The 18,569-nt window shown below is 41.7% G+C and overlaps 1 protein-coding gene across 3 annotated transcripts in view; it reads left to right on the top strand.

Moving 5' to 3' along the window:
* PUS7 (pseudouridine synthase 7) overlaps positions 1-16,358 on the top strand; it is a 70,802-nt gene extending 54,444 nt beyond the window's left edge. For 2 of the 3 annotated variants that reach the window (XM_083183007.1, XM_083183008.1), the window contains 4 exons: positions 1,019-1,120; positions 2,273-2,402; positions 12,209-12,300; positions 15,245-16,358. In XM_083183007.1, coding sequence (XP_083039133.1) covers positions 1,019-1,120; positions 2,273-2,402; positions 12,209-12,300; positions 15,245-15,381 — 461 coding nt within the window. In that variant the 3' untranslated portion in view covers positions 15,382-16,358. Of the gene's footprint in view, positions 1-1,018; positions 1,121-2,272; positions 2,403-12,208; positions 12,301-15,244 lie in introns of those variants that run through there. The other variant, XR_014473445.1, reaches the window with a different exon arrangement.
* Positions 16,359-18,569: the final 2,211 nt, after the last annotated feature.

Here is an 18,569-nt window from a genome sequence, read left to right as displayed (position 1 = left end):
ACTGAGTCCATTTTAACATGAAATTCAATGGGAAAAAGGGGTCATTTTCATACCCCTACTATCCAAGTGGGCATGGAGTTGGATATAAACCTGTGGCGAGCGTAGCGAGCCACCGAGCCCGAAGCGTGGCGAGCGGACGGTATTCTGTGTCCCCTCGCGGGGCTCGCTACGCTCGCCACGCTTCGGGCTCGGTGGCTCGCTACGCTCGCCACAGGTTTATATCCAACTCCATGCCCACTTGGATAGTAGGGGTATGAAAAGGACCCCTTTTTCCCATTGAATTCCATGTTAAAATGGACTCGGTCCATTTTAACATTGAATCCTATGGAAAAATCGGGTCCATCGCATCGCATGCGATTTGGTCGGGTGCGATGCGATGCGATGGACCCGATTTCAAAATCGGCAGCCCAGTTACTACATAAGTACCTTTATTTATTTATTTATTGGTACTTCTGTATTATCTGGGCTGCCGATTTTTTTGATTGTATGCCTTAACTTAAGGCATACAATGAGATGCGATGCGATGACCCGATTTTTCCATAGGATTCAATGTTAAAATGGACTGAGTCCATTTTAACATGGAATTCAATGGGAAAAAGGGGTCCTTTTCATACCCCTACTATCCAAGTGGGCATGGAGTTGGATATAAACCGAGCCCGAAGCGTGGCGAGCGGACGGTATTCTGTGTCCCCTCGCGGGGCTCGCTACGCTTGTGGCTCGCTACGCTCGCCACAGGTTTATATCCAACATCATGCCCACTTGGATAGTAGGGGTATGAAAAGGACCCCTTTTCCCATTGAATTCCATGTTAAAATGGACTCAGTCCATTTTAACATTGAATCCTATGGAAAAATCGGGTCCATCGCATCGCATCGCATGCGATATGGTCGGATGCGATGCGATGGACCTGATTTCAAAATCGGCAGCCCAGTTAGTACATAAGTACCATTTTTTTATTTTTTTATTTTTTTTTTTATATGGCTTAATGATGACCAATTTGTGTTTTGTTTATATGCAGCCACTGCAATTGTGGTAGATGAAAATTATGTTGACTGTTACAGCATTCATGATGTAGTAATGCCACTGCCAGGCTTTGATGTCATCTATCCTAAGCACAAACGTAAGTGGAAATGCTTTACTTTCTTAATAAGACATCTTGGATAAACCGTTCCTATAATTGGTTTTGAAGTCAAAGCATCAGGAGACTTTGATTGTTGGGGTGTTTTTTTTTTTTTTTCATTACAATTATTAGTAAACAGACTAGCTACTAAGCCACGGAGGGCGAGTGTGGCACATCCTCCACGCACACTTTAAAACTTCAGATGATGAGTTCCCTGTGACCCTCTGGTGAAGGCGATGGTCCTAGAAGTGGAAAACCTGTTTTTCGTATATGACTAAGAAAGCACTGTTTGCCCTTTCACATCCATAATTAATCTATAAATGTTGGATCACTCACCTATAGCTCTAAACTGCTCTGTATCACATCAAGCAGTGGTTCCCAACCCTGGTCCTCAAGTACCCCCAACAGTGCATGTTTTCCAGGTCACACGACAGGTGCACTTATTATTCAGGTACATTTGAAAAGATCCACAGGTGGAGCTAATTATCTCACCTGTGATTCTGTGTGGAGACCTGCAAAACATGCACTGTTGGGGGGGGTACTTGAGGACCAGGGTTGGGAACCACTGACATGAAGTTTAAACTTTCTCATGTTATATTAAATGGCTCGGAAACTATTTTACAAATGGAATGTGCAAGTCATTCACATTCTGCTAGGTCCATTTTTCCTTAATGCTATAAATCCAAAAATTTGACAGTAATTGTCTGAATTTCCTTGAATTCATTTTGTCTAAGTTTTTGGTTCACTTTTTTGGCTAACTCTTTTCGGTTTCCTTTTTTTTAAATTATGTTAAAGTAGGTTAACTTCCCTAAAGAATCATGAGTTCAATTCAGCTCCGTTAATTTTTATAGCATATACCAAAGATGGCGGCACTCCAGACTGTATAGAAGACTCAGCACACGTATAACCTCTTTAAAGATTCAGCACATTTTTAGTAAGTGCTGTCTCTGCTGAAGGTGCTATAATAAAGTGCACTGAAACATTGAAAATGATTTGTGTGTGTTTCTTCATGCAGTGATGGTAGATCATAGGTTGAGCCCAGCAGTTTTATGTACAGTACATTTTTGTTTATAGTGTGTAAGAAACATTTTATTTTATGGTTTCTATGTGGAAATTGCAATATTCTGTTTATTTTTTATATTTTCTTTTAAGTTGCTGCAGCTTATGAAGAAATGCTTGCAGTCGACAAACTTGACATAAATAACATGAGACATAGAGTAAAAGACTATTCGTTAGCTGGAGCTTACAGAAAAATTCTGATACGACCTCAAGACGTTAGCTGGTATGTAATGTTTTCTTTTGTTACGTACTTAAAAAAATTAATTCACTTATGACCTCATTCTTCTACCTTATCACTCTCCTCATTGGGATACATCAGTGGCATGCAGTTGGTCATAAAGGGTTAAAGGACCTAAAGCTACTTATGGGTTATCAATTGTTTTATATAGGTGGGGTGGGAGGGGGTTGTTAACGTATGGGAACATGCATCGTTCGTAGCGTACACATTGGCCGATTATTTTAAATGAAGATTATGCAGCACTGCAGGGGTCTAGGCTTAGCACTCTGTGGAGGGGTTATTTGAGCAGCAGATAGAGATGGAGAGTAACAAACCCATTAAGAAATGCAAACTTATTTAAAATCTATATAGCCTAATAAAATATAATAAAAAAAAGAGATGTATCCAATTTATAAAGATATGTTTTCTGCGTATCCCTATCCTTTTGATTTAGATATTTTTAATGAGAGTCTACCTTGATTTTATTTTCATTTATCTTATGGAATGCCCTATTTTTTTATTACCCTTTACAGTGTAAAAATGTACACATTTAGAAATAAAGTTCTATAAAGCAAATAAGACAAAGTAAATTTAAAGGTGATGCATACAGATGACCAGCGGTCAGAATACTGATGCTGGCATCCCGAAGGAGCGAGTCCCAAGCCACTTTACACACTCTCTTGGCAGCCTACCCTAACCCCCTCTCACCACAACCATAACCCGACGTCCCCCTACTATTGCCTAAATTGAACCCCCATTCCCCAGGTGCACACTAGCGCTGGCCAAATACTCAGTTAGGCATCTCGGCAGTCAGGATTCCAGTACATGCATCCTAATGGCTGGATTCTGGCAACAGTCTCTGTCCTCAATGCTGCAGCCAGGCTTATCTTCCTCTCCCGCCGCTCTAATTCTGCTACTCCCCTTCAACAAAATCTGCACTGGCTTCCATTCCCCTACAGAATCCTCTTCAAACACCTCACACTCACATACAGGGCCATCTCTAATTCCATTGCTCCATATATCTCTAACCTCATCTCCATTCATACACCCTCCCGCCCTCTACGGTCAGCTGACGACTGTCGTCTCTCCTCCACCCTGATCACTGCTTCCCATGCTAGAGTACAGGACTTTGCCCGTGCTGCACCCCTTCAGTGGAACGCACTCCCTCGCTCCATTAGACTCTCCCCGACCTTGCAAAGCTTCAAACGGGCACTGAAAACTCACCTATTCATCAAAGCTTACCCTTCCACTGCATAAACCAGCTGGTTCTCCGACCCCTTGCCTGTTTCCTGTTTACATCCTGCTATCTAACCACCACCCCCTCCCTTGCACCTCTTGTAATCTGTCTGTCTCCCCTTCCTACTAGATTGTAAGCTCCTCCGAGTAGGGCCCTCTTCCCTCCTGTTGTCAAAGCCCACTTCTCTTCACATTTCACTCACAGCTCTCCTTTACTCCAACACTCAGTGACCATCTTCGTCTGCATACTCCTCTCCATCATTGGCCTCAAGCCTCTAGTTGTATGTTGATTGAGTCCTCACTACTTATATCCAAGCTGTAATGTGTATTGATCTGTGGCGCTCTTTATTTGTACTGTATTTTTGTTATTTATTCAATGTTATGCCAAGTTTTGTTTCCCTGTATTGTTCCTTTGTACGGCGCTGCGAAACACTTGTGGCGCCTTATAAATAAAATTATAATAATAATAATAATGTATTAAGCCTTAACAAGAGATAAATGCAAGTGTGATACAGAGATAAACGTCCAGCCAATCAGCTCCTTACTGACTTTTTAACATGGCAGTTTGGAGGTGATTGGCTGGACATTTATCTCTCTTTATCTCCCTTGCATTTATCTCTTGTTAAGGCTTAATACATCTGCCCCATTGATACTGTATACTGAAAGCCAGACTGCTGACCTAATCCAATTCAAGTACTAGAACATTTACAAATTGCTTTGGATAGTCTTTAACCCCTTCCCGACATTTGACGTACATTTACGTCATGGCCGGGAGGTACTTCCCGACACATGGCATAAATGTACGTCATGACTTCTAACTGTCACTGCGTCTAGAGACGCAGTGACAGTTAGGTGATGTCTGCTGTCCCTGACAGCAGACATCCCCCCTCGCCGCCCAGGGGGGGCAGGGGTGCCCCCCCCGGTCGGCGATCGCTGTGATTGGCTGTTCAAATCTGAACAGCCATTCACAGCGTTTCCTGTGTTACCGGCGGCTAAGCCGCTCGGTAACACAGGGATCGGTGGTGATCGGTGCTGTCAGGTACAGCACCGATCACCACCGATGTGCAGCCCACCCCTCGCACCCGCCGGGCACTCACCCGGCAGCAGCAGCGGCTCCCACGGCTCCCCCGGAGCGTCTGGAGCGCACGCAGCGCTGCCCTCCTCCCCCCTCCCCCCCGCAGCAGCAGCATCAAGCTGCTGAAAAAGTTGTAAAATAAAATATATGCACTGAAAATATATATATATATATATATATATATATATATATATATATATATATATATATATATACACACACATATATATATATATATATATATATATATATATATATATATATATATATGTGTGTGTGTATATATATGTATATATATATATATATATACATATATACACATATATATATATATATATATATATATATATATGTATATGTGTGTGTGTGTGTATATACCCCACCGATCGCCAGCCCCCTCCCACCCGGCAGCCCCCCTCCCACCCACCCGGCTGCCGCAGCGCCAGCACCCCTCCCACCCCCCCCGCCAGCCGCAGCGCCAGCCCCCCTCCCAAAGCTGGTGACTAAAATGGGGTCACTTGTGGGGGGGTTCCACTGTATTGGTGCTTCGGGGTTCTTGCTAATGCGACATAGCACCCACCATTCATTCCGCCACCAAAAATCACTCCTTCCCTTCTGAGTCCTGCCATGCACCCAACTGGTATTTTTTGGTCACACGTGAGGCATTGCCGTACTCGGGAGAAATTGGGGCACAGATTTTGGGGTGCTTTGTCTCCTTCATTCCTTGTGAAAATAAAAAATTTTGAGCCAGAACTGCATTTTTGTGTAAAAAATTACATTTTTTTACACAAAAATGCAGATCTGGCTCAAAATTTTTCATTTTCACAAGGAATGAAGGAGACAAAGCACCCCAAAATCTGTGCCCCAATTTCTCCCGAGTACGGCAATGCCTCATGTGTGACCAAAAAATACCAGTTGGGTGCATGGCAGGACTCAGAAGGGAAGGAGTGATTTTTGGATTTTGCAGCACAGATTCTGTTTGAATGACCCCCGAAACACCCATACAGTGGAACCCCCCCACAAGTGACCCCATTTTGCAAACTACACCCTTCAGGGAATTCATCAAGGGGTATAGTGTACATTTCAAACCCCCCGGGGTTTCACCAATTTTGATACAACTGAGCTGTGAAAATGAAAAATTTATTTTTTTCATTTTCACTGCCCAGTTGTACCACAATTGGTGAAACCCCTGGGGGTTTGAAATGTACACTATACCCCTAGATGAATTCCCTGAAGGGTGTAGTTTGCAAAATGGGGTCACTTGTGGGGGGGTTCCACTGTATTGGTGCTTCGGGGGTCTTGCTAATGCGACATAGCACCCACCATTCATTCCGCCACCAAAAATCACTCCTTCCCTTCTGAGTCCTGCCATGCACCCAACTGGTATTTTTTGGTCACACGTGAGGCATTGCCGTACTCGGGAGAAATTGGGGCACAGATTTTGGGGTGCTTTGTCTCCTTCATTCCTTGTGAAAATAAAAAATTTTGAGCCAGAACTGCATTTTTGTGTAAAAAATTACATTTTTTTACACAAAAATGCAGATCTGGCTCAAAATTTTTCATTTTCACAAGGAATGAAGGAGACAAAGCACCCCAAAATCTGTGCCCCAATTTCTCCCGAGTACGGCAATGCCTCACGTGTGACCAAAAAATACCAGTTGGGTGCATGGCAGGACTCAGAAGGGAAGGAGTGATTTTTGGATTTTGCAGCACAGATTCTGGTTGAATGACCCCCAAAACACCCATACAGTGGAACCCCCCCACAAGTGACCCCATTTTGCAAACTACACCCTTCAGGGAATTCATCAAGGGGTATAGTGTACATTTCAAACCCCCAGGGGTTTCACCAATTTTGATACAACTGAGCTGTGAAAATGAAAAATTAATTTTTTTCATTTTCACTGCCCAGTTGTACCACAATTGGTGAAACCCCTGGGGGTTTGAAATGTACACTATACCCCTAGATGAATTCCCTGAAGGGTGTAGTTTGCAAAATGGGGTCACTTGTGGGGGGGTACCTAACTTTTAGCATCTTATGGTGCCTAGAAACCTACATGGTTCCTAAAAAATAATCTCATAAAAAGGAGGCTCCAAAATCAAGTAGGTGCTCCTTCTATTATGAAGCCTGTGGTTTGGTCACCGTGCACACTAGGGCCACATATAGGATATTTATGAAAACCAAAGAATTGGGGGAATCAATTTTTAGTCACATTTCTCTAGTAAAATGTACTGTGTTCCTTAGAAAAATGTATTAAATTTGCAAATCTGCAAAAAAAATGAAATTTTGAAATTTCACCTACACTTTGTTTTAATTCCTGTGAAACACCTAAAGGGTTAACAAACTTCCAAAATGCTGTTTTGAATACTGTGAGGGGTGCAGTTTTTGAAATGGCATCATTTATGGGGGTGTCTCACATACAAGTCCCTCAAAGTCACATCAGAACTGAACTGGTCCCTAAAAAAATCAGTGTTTGAAATTTTCTTGAAAATTTGAGAATTTGCTATTCATATTTGAAGCCTCCTAGTGTCCAAAAAAATTAAAAGGAAGTTGAAATAATGATGGCAACATAAAGTAGACATATGGTCTATGTTAGTTATTAACTATTTTGAGTGGTATGATTATTTGTCTCACAAGCAGAAAATTTAACATTTTGCAAATCGCTAAATTTTCCATTTTTTCACGACATTTTGGTATTTTTCACAAAAAAACACAGACTGTATCGACCCAAATTTACCACTAATTTGAAGTACAATGTGTCACGAAAAAACAATCTCAAAATCACTGGGATAAGTAAAAGCAAAAAAAAGTTATCCCCACTTAAGTGAGACATGTCAGATTTGAAAAAAATGGCTCTGTCAGGAACGCAAAAACTAGCTCTGTCAGGAAGGGGTTAATTGCCCCATGCCCTCCTCGAGAAGAGACCTACTGTGTAGATAAGCTTGCCTTTTTTTTTTTTTTATTATTCTCCTAATTATTTTCTTACCAATATAACATATTGTATTATAACCAGTGTTACAACATTGTGTTGATGATTTTCACAGTTTTTTGTTTGGCGTTACAGTATGTGCAGGTTAATTTCCTTTGTAAAAGATCCCTAATGTCCGCCAATTTAGAACAAATTGGCAACCTTCACACCAGATTTTCATATGTGAACTTCTCCCTTTGATATGGCCACACATGTTTTGCCCCTTAGTCATGACAAGGATTTTTCATTTTTATTTGCACAGGACCAGAATGATGATATTCATTATATCGGTTATCTAAGACCAACCATGTTGATTTATAAATTCAATTGAGAGGTTCCAAAGTCACTTGGTTGGTTGTGGTGCACCCAGCGTCGGTAGACTAATACGAAGAAACCTGTTGGTCATTACAGTTTGACACCTCATACTGATGGAGCCATGCTCATCCATTGCACGAGCTCGCCTAGGCGAGGGTTTTGGCTCCCCACTTTTATAGCGCGCTGAGGTGCGTTGAGGCATGCAATACACATTGCCCACTATGGGGTTTATAATGCTCCACTAATCTAGGGGTGGATTAATATACAGTACAGATGGAGCCATGTCATTCGCCGAGAATGGGACGCGCTTGTGTATGAGACGTTTGTGCGTCTCATTCTCTGCGAACGGTGCTGTGGCTTAAACTGTATAAAAACTGTACAAAACGAGCTCCGGCAAGTGGGCCGTGTAATGTACAAGTGGAGCATCTAGTCCCCTAGCCAACATAGCTAACTGTGCTCCAGAGTCTACGTTCTCACCAGGGCCCTTATTCTGGTTGGTGCGGTAATATCCGTGTGCGTTCGTGCCGCCGATGTTTTGTGTCTGCACATGTGCAGAGGCGTCTCTGCGCATGTGCGAGCGGGGCGTACGGCCAAATCCCGCATGAAATGTGAACACTCCGAACAGGGGGTGGAGAGGGACGTGAAGGGCTATTTGGGCTCATTACCATATGCATACGCCCCGCGTTTCATGGGCGTTCCCATGCAAACGCTGGGCGTACGTATGGTAATGCAGTCGTGACACACGTGTAGGGGGCGGACATATGACATCGCCGGATGTCAGCTGCCCGCCCAAAATGTCCGTGTGGTCTGAGGTTGCGGGAGCTGGTGGACCACTCGGTCCTGCATTCGATGGTCTGCGACCATCGAATGATGGGGGAGGTTCCCTTGGATGGAGGAGGCGTATTCCATGAAAAATACACGTGCGGTCCGTTCGGCCAGCTTCTTACCGCGTACGGACGGAGTTGGCGATTCGTATGGAAGCCGTGGTTTCGCACGCACGGTCCTGGCCGCATATTCGGATCCGGCCGCACCGATCAGAATAAGGGCCCAGGTGTCATAGGCTAGTGGATAAGTGGGCCGATCTCCATGGTCTGAGACCCGGGTTTGATTCTGTAGGTGATGTTTTGTTTGTTTTTTCTCTGTGTTTTTAGTCTAGCATTCATACAGTTATACATACTACTTTACTGTACAGTACTGTATGTTATATAGACCTTTTTTTCTCAGAAGATGCTATTGCATAGGTTATGCATATACTGTATATGGGCAATTTTGTATGTGCATCTCAATACGCTATTTAAAGCACACAGGGGTTATGGGGATAGAGAAAAGCATACAGTCACCATACTGTCCGCAGCAGGCCAGACTCTAGCATCGATTGGGTTAACAAAATGGCTACCAGGCCTGAACCAGGGCTTCGTTGAATCCCACATCTATGGAGCAAGCAATGGCCCAGGTTTTACATGTCTAAGGGGAATGCTGAAGATACGTCTCATTACGCTTTTTAAACACACACGAGCTGCTGACATAGACACAGGCGCTGCAATGATAAGCCTGCAACTCTGGTCCCTTACCTGCACCGCAGTCCAGGTTTGGGCGCACCTGCTGTGCATCAGAGAACTGAGCACCTGCCAGGAGCTGACCAGAGCGCAGGATTCCTCACTTTCACCTCCCCACAGTCCAGCAATGGTGCCCTGGCTGCAGAGGAAGCCAAAAACTCCTGCAATCTGGGCGGACAATTGGAGGGGACCCCACATGCAGTTGCTTGCCACTTCCCGGAGTCATATAAACTAGTAAGTCCGCTCTGCAAGCCAAGAGTCCGAGATATCAGGGTGCAAAGTGGACACATTTTACCCATAGTCTATAATGGAACGTGAATTCATTCACTTTGCATATTAAGTAGCATGAACAGGTTTTATTGTACTGTGCTGTAATGGCTACATCTATAAGTAATATCTCTAGATATTAGAGAAAAAACAAAACACTGACTGTGCTTAGTGTCTCCAAGCCAAGAGTCTCCTTTTTATATGGTACCCGTCTCGAGTCTCTAGGACACCTAGAACCAGAGATATACAGTGCACAGTGGACACATTTTCCCCATAGACAATAATGAGCCCATTAATTCCGCTAAGCACAGTGTTTTGGCATCCAAGAACATAGGGAGGAGCTTTATCTCTCCCTATTATAGTTCTAGAGCCAGCATTAAGCAGCGATTCATTATGCTAGCTGAAACACTGACAATGGGGAAGTTGTGTGAGCTTCTAAATCCCAAAGCCAATATGGGAAATGAGCTGCTGGTTGGAATGATAATCTGTTCTTCTCTCTTACACAAGTGTAACTTATGCCGTCAATAGCTCTAGAGATGTAGGCTCCCATGAAGCCCTGGCTGACACCTGGTAGCCATTTTGTTAATGCCCTCAGAGCTAGAGTCTGACCTGCTCGTACTATGTCATTTCTACGGTAGCGCAAATCTGTGTTTAACCAGTGTAGTGTAATGAAACGCACATACAGAAGAGCCCTTACACAAGTGTAATCTAGAGTATGGATGCATGGTTGTCTTTGCTGCTTTCGTGCCGCAGCGACCTGTCTCGGTGCGCCGTTTCCCGAGAATGCGACGCATGAGCATCTCACACTCATACGTACCTAATTCTCAGCGAAAGTACAGTGTACTCACTTGCCCCATAGGCCACTATAAATAGTGTAAAAAGACGCACATCTATGCAATAGTATTTTTGGAAGAAAGTGTCTAACATACTGAACAGTACAGTAAAGTAGTTCTTGAGCTTATAGTGCATTTTAATGGACATTTTAAACACACGCAATACGTATTATTCGCTATAGCTTTGCATTAGACATCCGAAGCATGCACAGTGGTGATTTTAAAAAAGCGACATCTGGTGGATGATCACTGATATTGCACTTATCCTGTAACGCCATATGCCAAACACCAAGCTGTAGTACTTATTGCTCTATTGTGCGACTAGGCTGGATTAAAATGGCTCCATTGGTATATGCACACTGATGATCTGCAGAACAATTACATGGCAAGTGTCTAGATCTTAAACTGTGGTGTAAACAATGACAACACTAATTAGGGATAATGTTTCATAATTGATGCTTTAAAAAAAAAAAAAAAAACTTCCTTCAATAGTTGTTCATTCTGCACAAGTAACACTCCTAGAGTAACATAGAGGGAAAGTGGAAAACTTTACAACCATCTGCCCCATATCTTAACTTTAGATAAAGACATTTAAGGTAAGATAAGCCCAGAATACTATTAGCAAGTGGTGAATGAAGATGTGCACATGGTACAGATGTCGTCATTATAAGCTGGATTGTGGCAACTAAATACAGCGTTTTATACGTAGCGCCCAGATAGTTAAAATTACTACTGACATTTATTATATGGGAGTTGTTTCTGCTGACTCCAAAGGATGTACCATTATACTCTTTATCCGTATGGCTCACTGCCAGTGTCTAGGTAGACAGTCAATAGGTCGACATGTACTAAGTCAATATCGACAAAAGGTTCAAACAAGCGAACGGTCGCTATGGCAATGGACGAAGCATATGTTTTAATATGACTTATAAATAACTACTGCTATTTATTTGTTAACTTTGTTACCTGCATTCTGGGGTGGGCCACACGATGCACCTTGCACCCATTTTGATAATACTTACTCTCCGGAGTCCCGTGGCAGGAATTCTGCAGAAATCAACGGGAAAAATGGTGAGGTGGCCATTTTTCTGGCGACTTGCACATGCGCAGTGGAGTCTAAGCGCTCTAGTGCTGAAACTCCATAGCACAGCAGAGGTTCGTGCATGGAGAGTAGGGACCGAGCACTAGAGCGCTCAGCCCATACTGCTCTGGGCAGAGAGGAGGGGGCCTGGCTGAAGAGGCAGCACACGGGCCTCCTCCTCTCTTAAGACAACCCTGCTACTGTTACCACCAACACGCTTGTATGTAACATATAAATTTGTGTTGTGTATATTTGTTACTGTTCTTTAATCTGTTAACAAATGTCTTAAGGTGTTAGTTTTTGCCATTTTATTTGGGATTGCTGTGTATCCACAACATGAACCTGCAAGAAATACCAGCAGTCTTAGTACTTTGTGCTGTCATTTAGTATTTATCTATAGAAAGATGTTAAGCTCAATAACAAACTGCACCCAGAGAACTTAAAATATTTCCATGATATATGTAATTATGTTTGTCTGTGTAGGGAAGTTGTTGCATATGATGACCCGAAGATTTCTTTAGTTGGTACCGATCTAGAAAAGCTGGAAGGGAAACCATTACCGGTCTTCAACAAAGGTACAGATATTTGTATAGTTTTCTGCTACTGGAATTTGAGTTTGGAGATTCTAACTTAAAAAAAGAAATAGATAGATATAGAAAGAGAGATAATATATATATATATATATATATATATATATATATATATATATATATCCTAATGAACAGCAAGGTCCAATATAACAGTAATATTATAATGTCCTATTAACCCATAAGAAATAAAACCTGAATGTAGATCCATTTTATCGTAAAAAAGTAAAGTAGATAGCACAGAGTCTGGCATTGCTAGCAACTAAACAGGCCATGAGTAAGTAAATGGCGGAGAAAGAAGAGGATAACTGTGAAAATCCTTTTGAAGCTAAGATAAAAAAATATATATATTTTTAATTCCCAAAATTAGTTGTTTTCTATTGAAAGGAGAAGGGATTTGTTGGTTAACCCTTTAAGTGCCAAGTGAATTTGTCAAAATTGGTGTGAAAATTGGCACGCAACATATTTTTTTTATACATCATTATGCCCTGTAATATTCACCTTATCTAGTAAATATGTTTTTTTACAAAACATTTTGTAACAACATCTAACAAATGTGAGGACCACTGGCATCTTTAGCTGATATTTTTCACATATTTCACAGATGATGTCACTCAAAGGGTAAAATAACCATGGACGCTATACTTTATTAAATGATTTCAAGGAATTGTTCATAATGCTTGTGTTTCATGTGATAAACATGCCAAGTACAGGGTAATATAGACTGCAGAGATGAGGAGCTAGGATTTCAAATCCACTGCTATTTGACAGGTAGTAGCAGAGATAGCTTGGAATGATGATGCAAAAATCATTGTAATGTGGATATATTTAAATATTTTTCTGAATTAGCGCAGTGTTTTTTGTTTTTTTCTTCTGTACATTTGGTAGCCTACTCTGATCCAAGACAATTCGGCAAACAGTTTGTCTAACCAGAGAGTAATGGTCTATCAGCATGGTCTATAAACTGCATACCCACGCCATCAAATACCACATTGCACCAAACCACTTAAATTTCTATTTGCAATAAAGTTCTCTAGTCTATTGTGAAATTTATACTTAAAGTCTTGGTGCTTTTTCTTTTTAAGGCCCATACCCACTGGTCGATTTTTAGCGCAAAATCGCATCATCGCTAGCAAAGTGGGCCATCTGCTGGTTACCAGCACACCTACCGATGGTGGCTTTGACAGACTTTCAGCCCAGTGGACTGCTCCGCTCCCTGCCCCTGCTCCCCGAGTATGCTCTGCAAACTCCCCATCATGCTCCCCTGCCCAGCCACACAGCAGTGACAGGCTGAGTCTACAGCATGTCAGCATTCCACCCTGCTCCCTTCCACTGCACAGAGCCCAGCAGTAAGGTCTTCTACACTAGCCACCAATGATTATTAGCCAGTAATATATACATTGCTGGCATAGGCCAGCAATGTATACATTACTGGCATCACTGCCCACCAATGTATTTTTTTTTATGGTGGTAGCATATACATGGCTGGCGCAAGCTAGCCATGTATAGATTACCGTTGCCGCTGGCCACCAATGTATTTTTTTTTTCCATAGCGGTAGTATATACATGTCTGGCTCAGGTGAATGGATTTCTCGCTACGTGCACAGCTGCAAATAAAATCGTAGCCTGACACATAGGCAGGATTTTTCCCTGGCGGGGTTTACCTGATTGCTGGGCTCTGAATATATGCAGCCCAGCGATCAGTTCTGTATCAGGCCCCAAAAACAGAAAATGCACTAAATAACATGGCCCCTGCTTTCAGCCTTGAAATTCAAATCCATCCCATTATGTAAATAATATTTATATTATATGAGCATAGTGAGAACAAGAACCTCCAAGGGGTGTGATGAACAATACATATGACAAATTGGGGGGTAGAGCACAATATAGAGCATATGGGTGGGACGTAGGAAACTGTTATCTAATAATCATAAATGGTCTGTGGTGTGCATCCCCTTAACACACACCCAAATAAATGCTCCCTTTTGAGGAGTAAAGTGATGGGACAGTGGAGAGTAAAGGGCCCCTTACACTTGTGTGATTTTGGCAGATTTGACCCAATATAGATGGATTTGGCCAATTTATCTGACAAAATCTGATATGACTGTCTGTCAAAATCTTATGGGCCTGATGCTGTAGGACCCAATGCGCACTGGGTCGAACCAAGAGATTGTTCCTTCTGCACATACAGTAGGATAAATCTCGAGTCAATCAGGTCCAACTTGTCCCTCAGACAAGTGTAAGGGGGCCTTAAGAGCTGATGCCTGACCCAGGGATAGCCTGAAAGCTAGTACAGCTGTAGTGATAGTAGGGAAGCAGCCCCCCTCTATCCACCAAAAGAAATGTGCAATATGCGATTTTGTAATTTTTGGTGGATAAGTCCGCAATATATCCAACCATGTAGGAAGTTTAAGTAAAGTAAGCCTTTCATAACGTGCAGGCTTATCTGTTCCAGTTGCTACAGACTTTGTCTCTGTCCAAGTGGTTTCGTATGCAAGCTCTAATAGTACATGGCTCTTTACTTCTGACCTCCTGCTCTATGGCATTTATTGTACATGTAATATATATCCAGCATATACGGTTACACCAGACTTGCTTACTTTTGTGTGCAGTACCATAGGGCTGTGTACCTGAATCTACTAGTCCAGGGCAAGAAGCAGCCATGAGTGGAGAGGAGAGAGTTGCGGAGCCTTCGCAACTAATCCTATTGACCCATAATGGTGGTATTAACATTATTACTTTTTTAAGCTACTGAAGCGCTAACTCTCATTACTCATGTACTTGTACATTAAAGCAAGAGGAGAGATCTCGGTACTTGGGAGTGATTTATCTATGAAGACACTAAATGCAACTTTTTATTTATGTAAATTAAAACTTTTCAACTAGAATTGTCCTAGCTAACCTTTTTTTTTTTTTTTTACTTGCCTCACAGAAGGAAAATACAACGCACTGAAGATGGAATTTTCTTTGCCACCCTCTACATATGCTACAATGGCTATTAGAGAAGTACTTAAAATGGACACAAGTATCAAGAACCAGACCCAGCTGAATACTGTGTGGCTACGCTGAGTTTATTCTGTAGCCACAACTAGTTTTTACTAGTAACATCTTGTGACTCTGACAAACTTTTTTTTTTTTAATTACTGATTTGTTTCACGTTTACTAATAGAGAACAATACTTTGTATAAGCATGCATTTACTTTTAATCAAGCAGACTTTTACACTTTTTTTTTTTTTAAATAGACCGCTCTAATGTTTTTCAAACCTTTTGTAACAAGATACCGAAGCTTTTTATAGGTGCCATAGCTGCAGGATAACCATTATGTTGCAGTGGAGAGGATGGGGCACCTGCATGAGCTTAAACTTGTTTTTGGTTTAAGTGCCCACAATTTGCAGGTTCTCCTGGTTGAAGTTAAGCGGATTGATTCTTTATTCTTTTTGGCCAACTTGCATTTGTATGTCATTATCACATTGTTACAATATAATATTTTTGCTTGCCCACTTTTTGTTTAAATTGTAGTCTTTAACCTGAGATGTCTTAACAGATTGCCCTACATCTGGCTTTGGCTCAAGATAGGTTGAAGCCAGATACAGTAATCATTGCTCCTTTATTGAATAGCACAGTTCCTATCACAAATAGAAAGCTACGCATTGTAAGTCCAACAAAGTTAAGAAAGCTAATACATTTAAATGATTCATTGTAAATACTTGTAGATATCTGGAATTTGCTAGCATAATTGTGTTAAGTAGTGAGATGCCTTGTCTATAAAATGTAGCATTTTGACAAATGCGTAATACTCTCCAAAAGATACTGATGCTTATTTCAGTTTTATTTCTAAACTCCTAACAAAATAATGTGTTAGTGGATGAAATGGTAAAACAGATACCCGTAAAAAGCATGTGATTCAACTCTCATCTAACATACAAAACAATGTGCCCTAAGAGTGGAAGAGCTTAATTTATACATTTTTACTGTACATTACATAAATGGTAGTCTAAATGTATTTTATTTGGTTGCAGTTTTCATTGTTTGGGGGGGGGGGGGGGGGGGGGATTATATGGGGGACGTTTGAACTTTTATTTTGAATATATTTACAGGTGATTTCCTTTATTTGCATAACTCTAACACATGCTGTTAACATCCTTAAATACTACTGCATAGCCATCTGAATATAAGATTTATTTGTGTCATTGGATTTCTACAAAACCATTTTTATTAATAAAATTGAATACAAAACCTGTAGAATTATGGTGTTATTTCTTCTCCCCGATTGTGTTCTGGAATAGGAAATTGCTGCATAGTATTTGCTAATGTTGCTACTCAATCTTTGGAAAGTTTGCATGTATAACCTGTCGAACTGGTCTTGATTGGATAGACTTAAGCTGAGTACACACTATGCAATAGTCGAGTCAGTGTCGATTCCGAACCACTTGGCCCAACAATTGTTTTAAAAGCACTCTGACCTATGGCAGGTAGTGTCTACGGCTATCTACAATTGCTGCAGATTGTTCATGTTAAAGTGTTAGCTTTTTGAGGGCATTCATATTTAAATCCGTAATGATGTGACCTTTCTATTTAGTGACAAAACCTTTGTTTTCAGACAAGCAGAGAAGATTGTGATGTGAGACAGTCTTGAGCAGGGCTGGGCAACACCGGCCCTCCAGATGTTGATGAACTAAACATCCCAGGATGCTTTGCATTAGTTTTGCTATGTGGCCATGCTGAAACTGATGCAAGGCATGCTGGGATGTGTAGTTCATCAACATCTGGAGGGCCAGTGTTGCCCAGCCCTGGTCTTGAGTGATATTAATAGTCTTCTATTTCTAGTCAATGAGTTGTTAAACTTTATTCAACCAATACTTATAAACCTTTTATTTATGCCGTCTTCCACAAAACTGGATTATAGTCCTTTATTGCAGGCGTTCTCCAATGTGTCTTCTACGCCACCTCAAACCTACATAATGTATTGGGTGCAGTCACTACTGTTCAAGATTCTAGATTCCCAAAGGTGTGAATTTGGGGACAAATGCAAAGGGGCTAACTAATACATTGACATTGCTTTACCAGAATGCTGTGGTATTTCACTAAAAGAGAAAGAAAATGTGCAGCGCTCGGTTAATGATTTGAACAAAATATTGTTAAAAATTGTTTAATTAAAACATTTCATATATAATACATGTAGTATAAAAACAATGCTGGGACCTGAATGAATATGGAAATAAATAAAAGATGAACCTGCTCTGGACTGTCCAATTCCCGAGATGGAGTCCAATTAGGCCAATGGAGGCCAATGACAAGCTGTGAAGCCACTGGAGGTGTCCCTTAGGGTAGGTGAATAGTGTATTACCATGGGGATCCTCACTAGAGGGCGGTGTGCTAGGATAAATGCCAAGGAGGCCGCTGGAGGTGTCCTGTTCCAATATGGACTGGTATACCAAAAAGGGGGTCCTCTGTAAAGTGTGCTTGCGCTTGAAGGAGATGATGTGTTCCAATAGGGGGGGGGGGGGTGGATGGTTGGATGGATAGTGTGCAGGAGAAGGAAAAGTGTCCAAAACAGGTCCCAGTAATATCACCAACGCGTTTCGCTGTCTCTTAAAGGGCAGCTTTTTCAAGCTGTCCTGTTCTCGGCTGGCTCGACTGTGATTTTGCTGGTGGGATTCAATGTCCTGCCTGCCAAGTGCCGAAAAGGGGGGCATGGCCGTGAGAAGCGGCCGTACGCTCGACAATTCTTGTCAGAACATGCCCGACTGCTTGTGAAGTTGGGCACGTTCTGCCAAGATCCCTGTTCAATGCTTTTGGGGAAGACAGCATTGAATAGGGCCCCGCCACCATTTCCCCCATAATGAATGGCGGCGGGAGATTGAATATCCCCCTATACCCTCAATTTTAACAAGTTAAAAAAAAATGTATTTTCTCCATTGAGTGTTTTTTTATTTTTTTAAATCAATACTTCACATAAGGCAAAAGGTATAATAGGACCACCTATAAAAGTCCACCAAAGAGCATTTTGAGCGTGGTGAACGATGTAATGTTGGAATTCTAAAAACATAAAAATGGTTTAGTGAAATTTTGCAAATATATTCCCAGTGTCCTAAAGCTAAATCTTAAATAAAATGATCGTGGACTGTTAAGGTGCCTCGCTGACTGACTAAATGACTCTGTGAAACGCTGAGATAATGACTTATGTGCTCTGTAGGAGTTAATGGGAGGTATTCAATGAGGCTGATTCGCCAGGTTTTTATGGCGATTTTGTGCT

Source organism: Crinia signifera, chromosome 4 (genome assembly GCF_055691185.1).
Source record: "Crinia signifera chromosome 4, ASM5569118v1, whole genome shotgun sequence".
NCBI classification, from domain to species: Eukaryota; Metazoa; Chordata; class Amphibia; order Anura; family Myobatrachidae; genus Crinia; species Crinia signifera.
The sequence above is the reverse complement of the archived record's forward strand: the minus strand, read 5'-3'. Positions and strand labels throughout refer to the sequence as shown.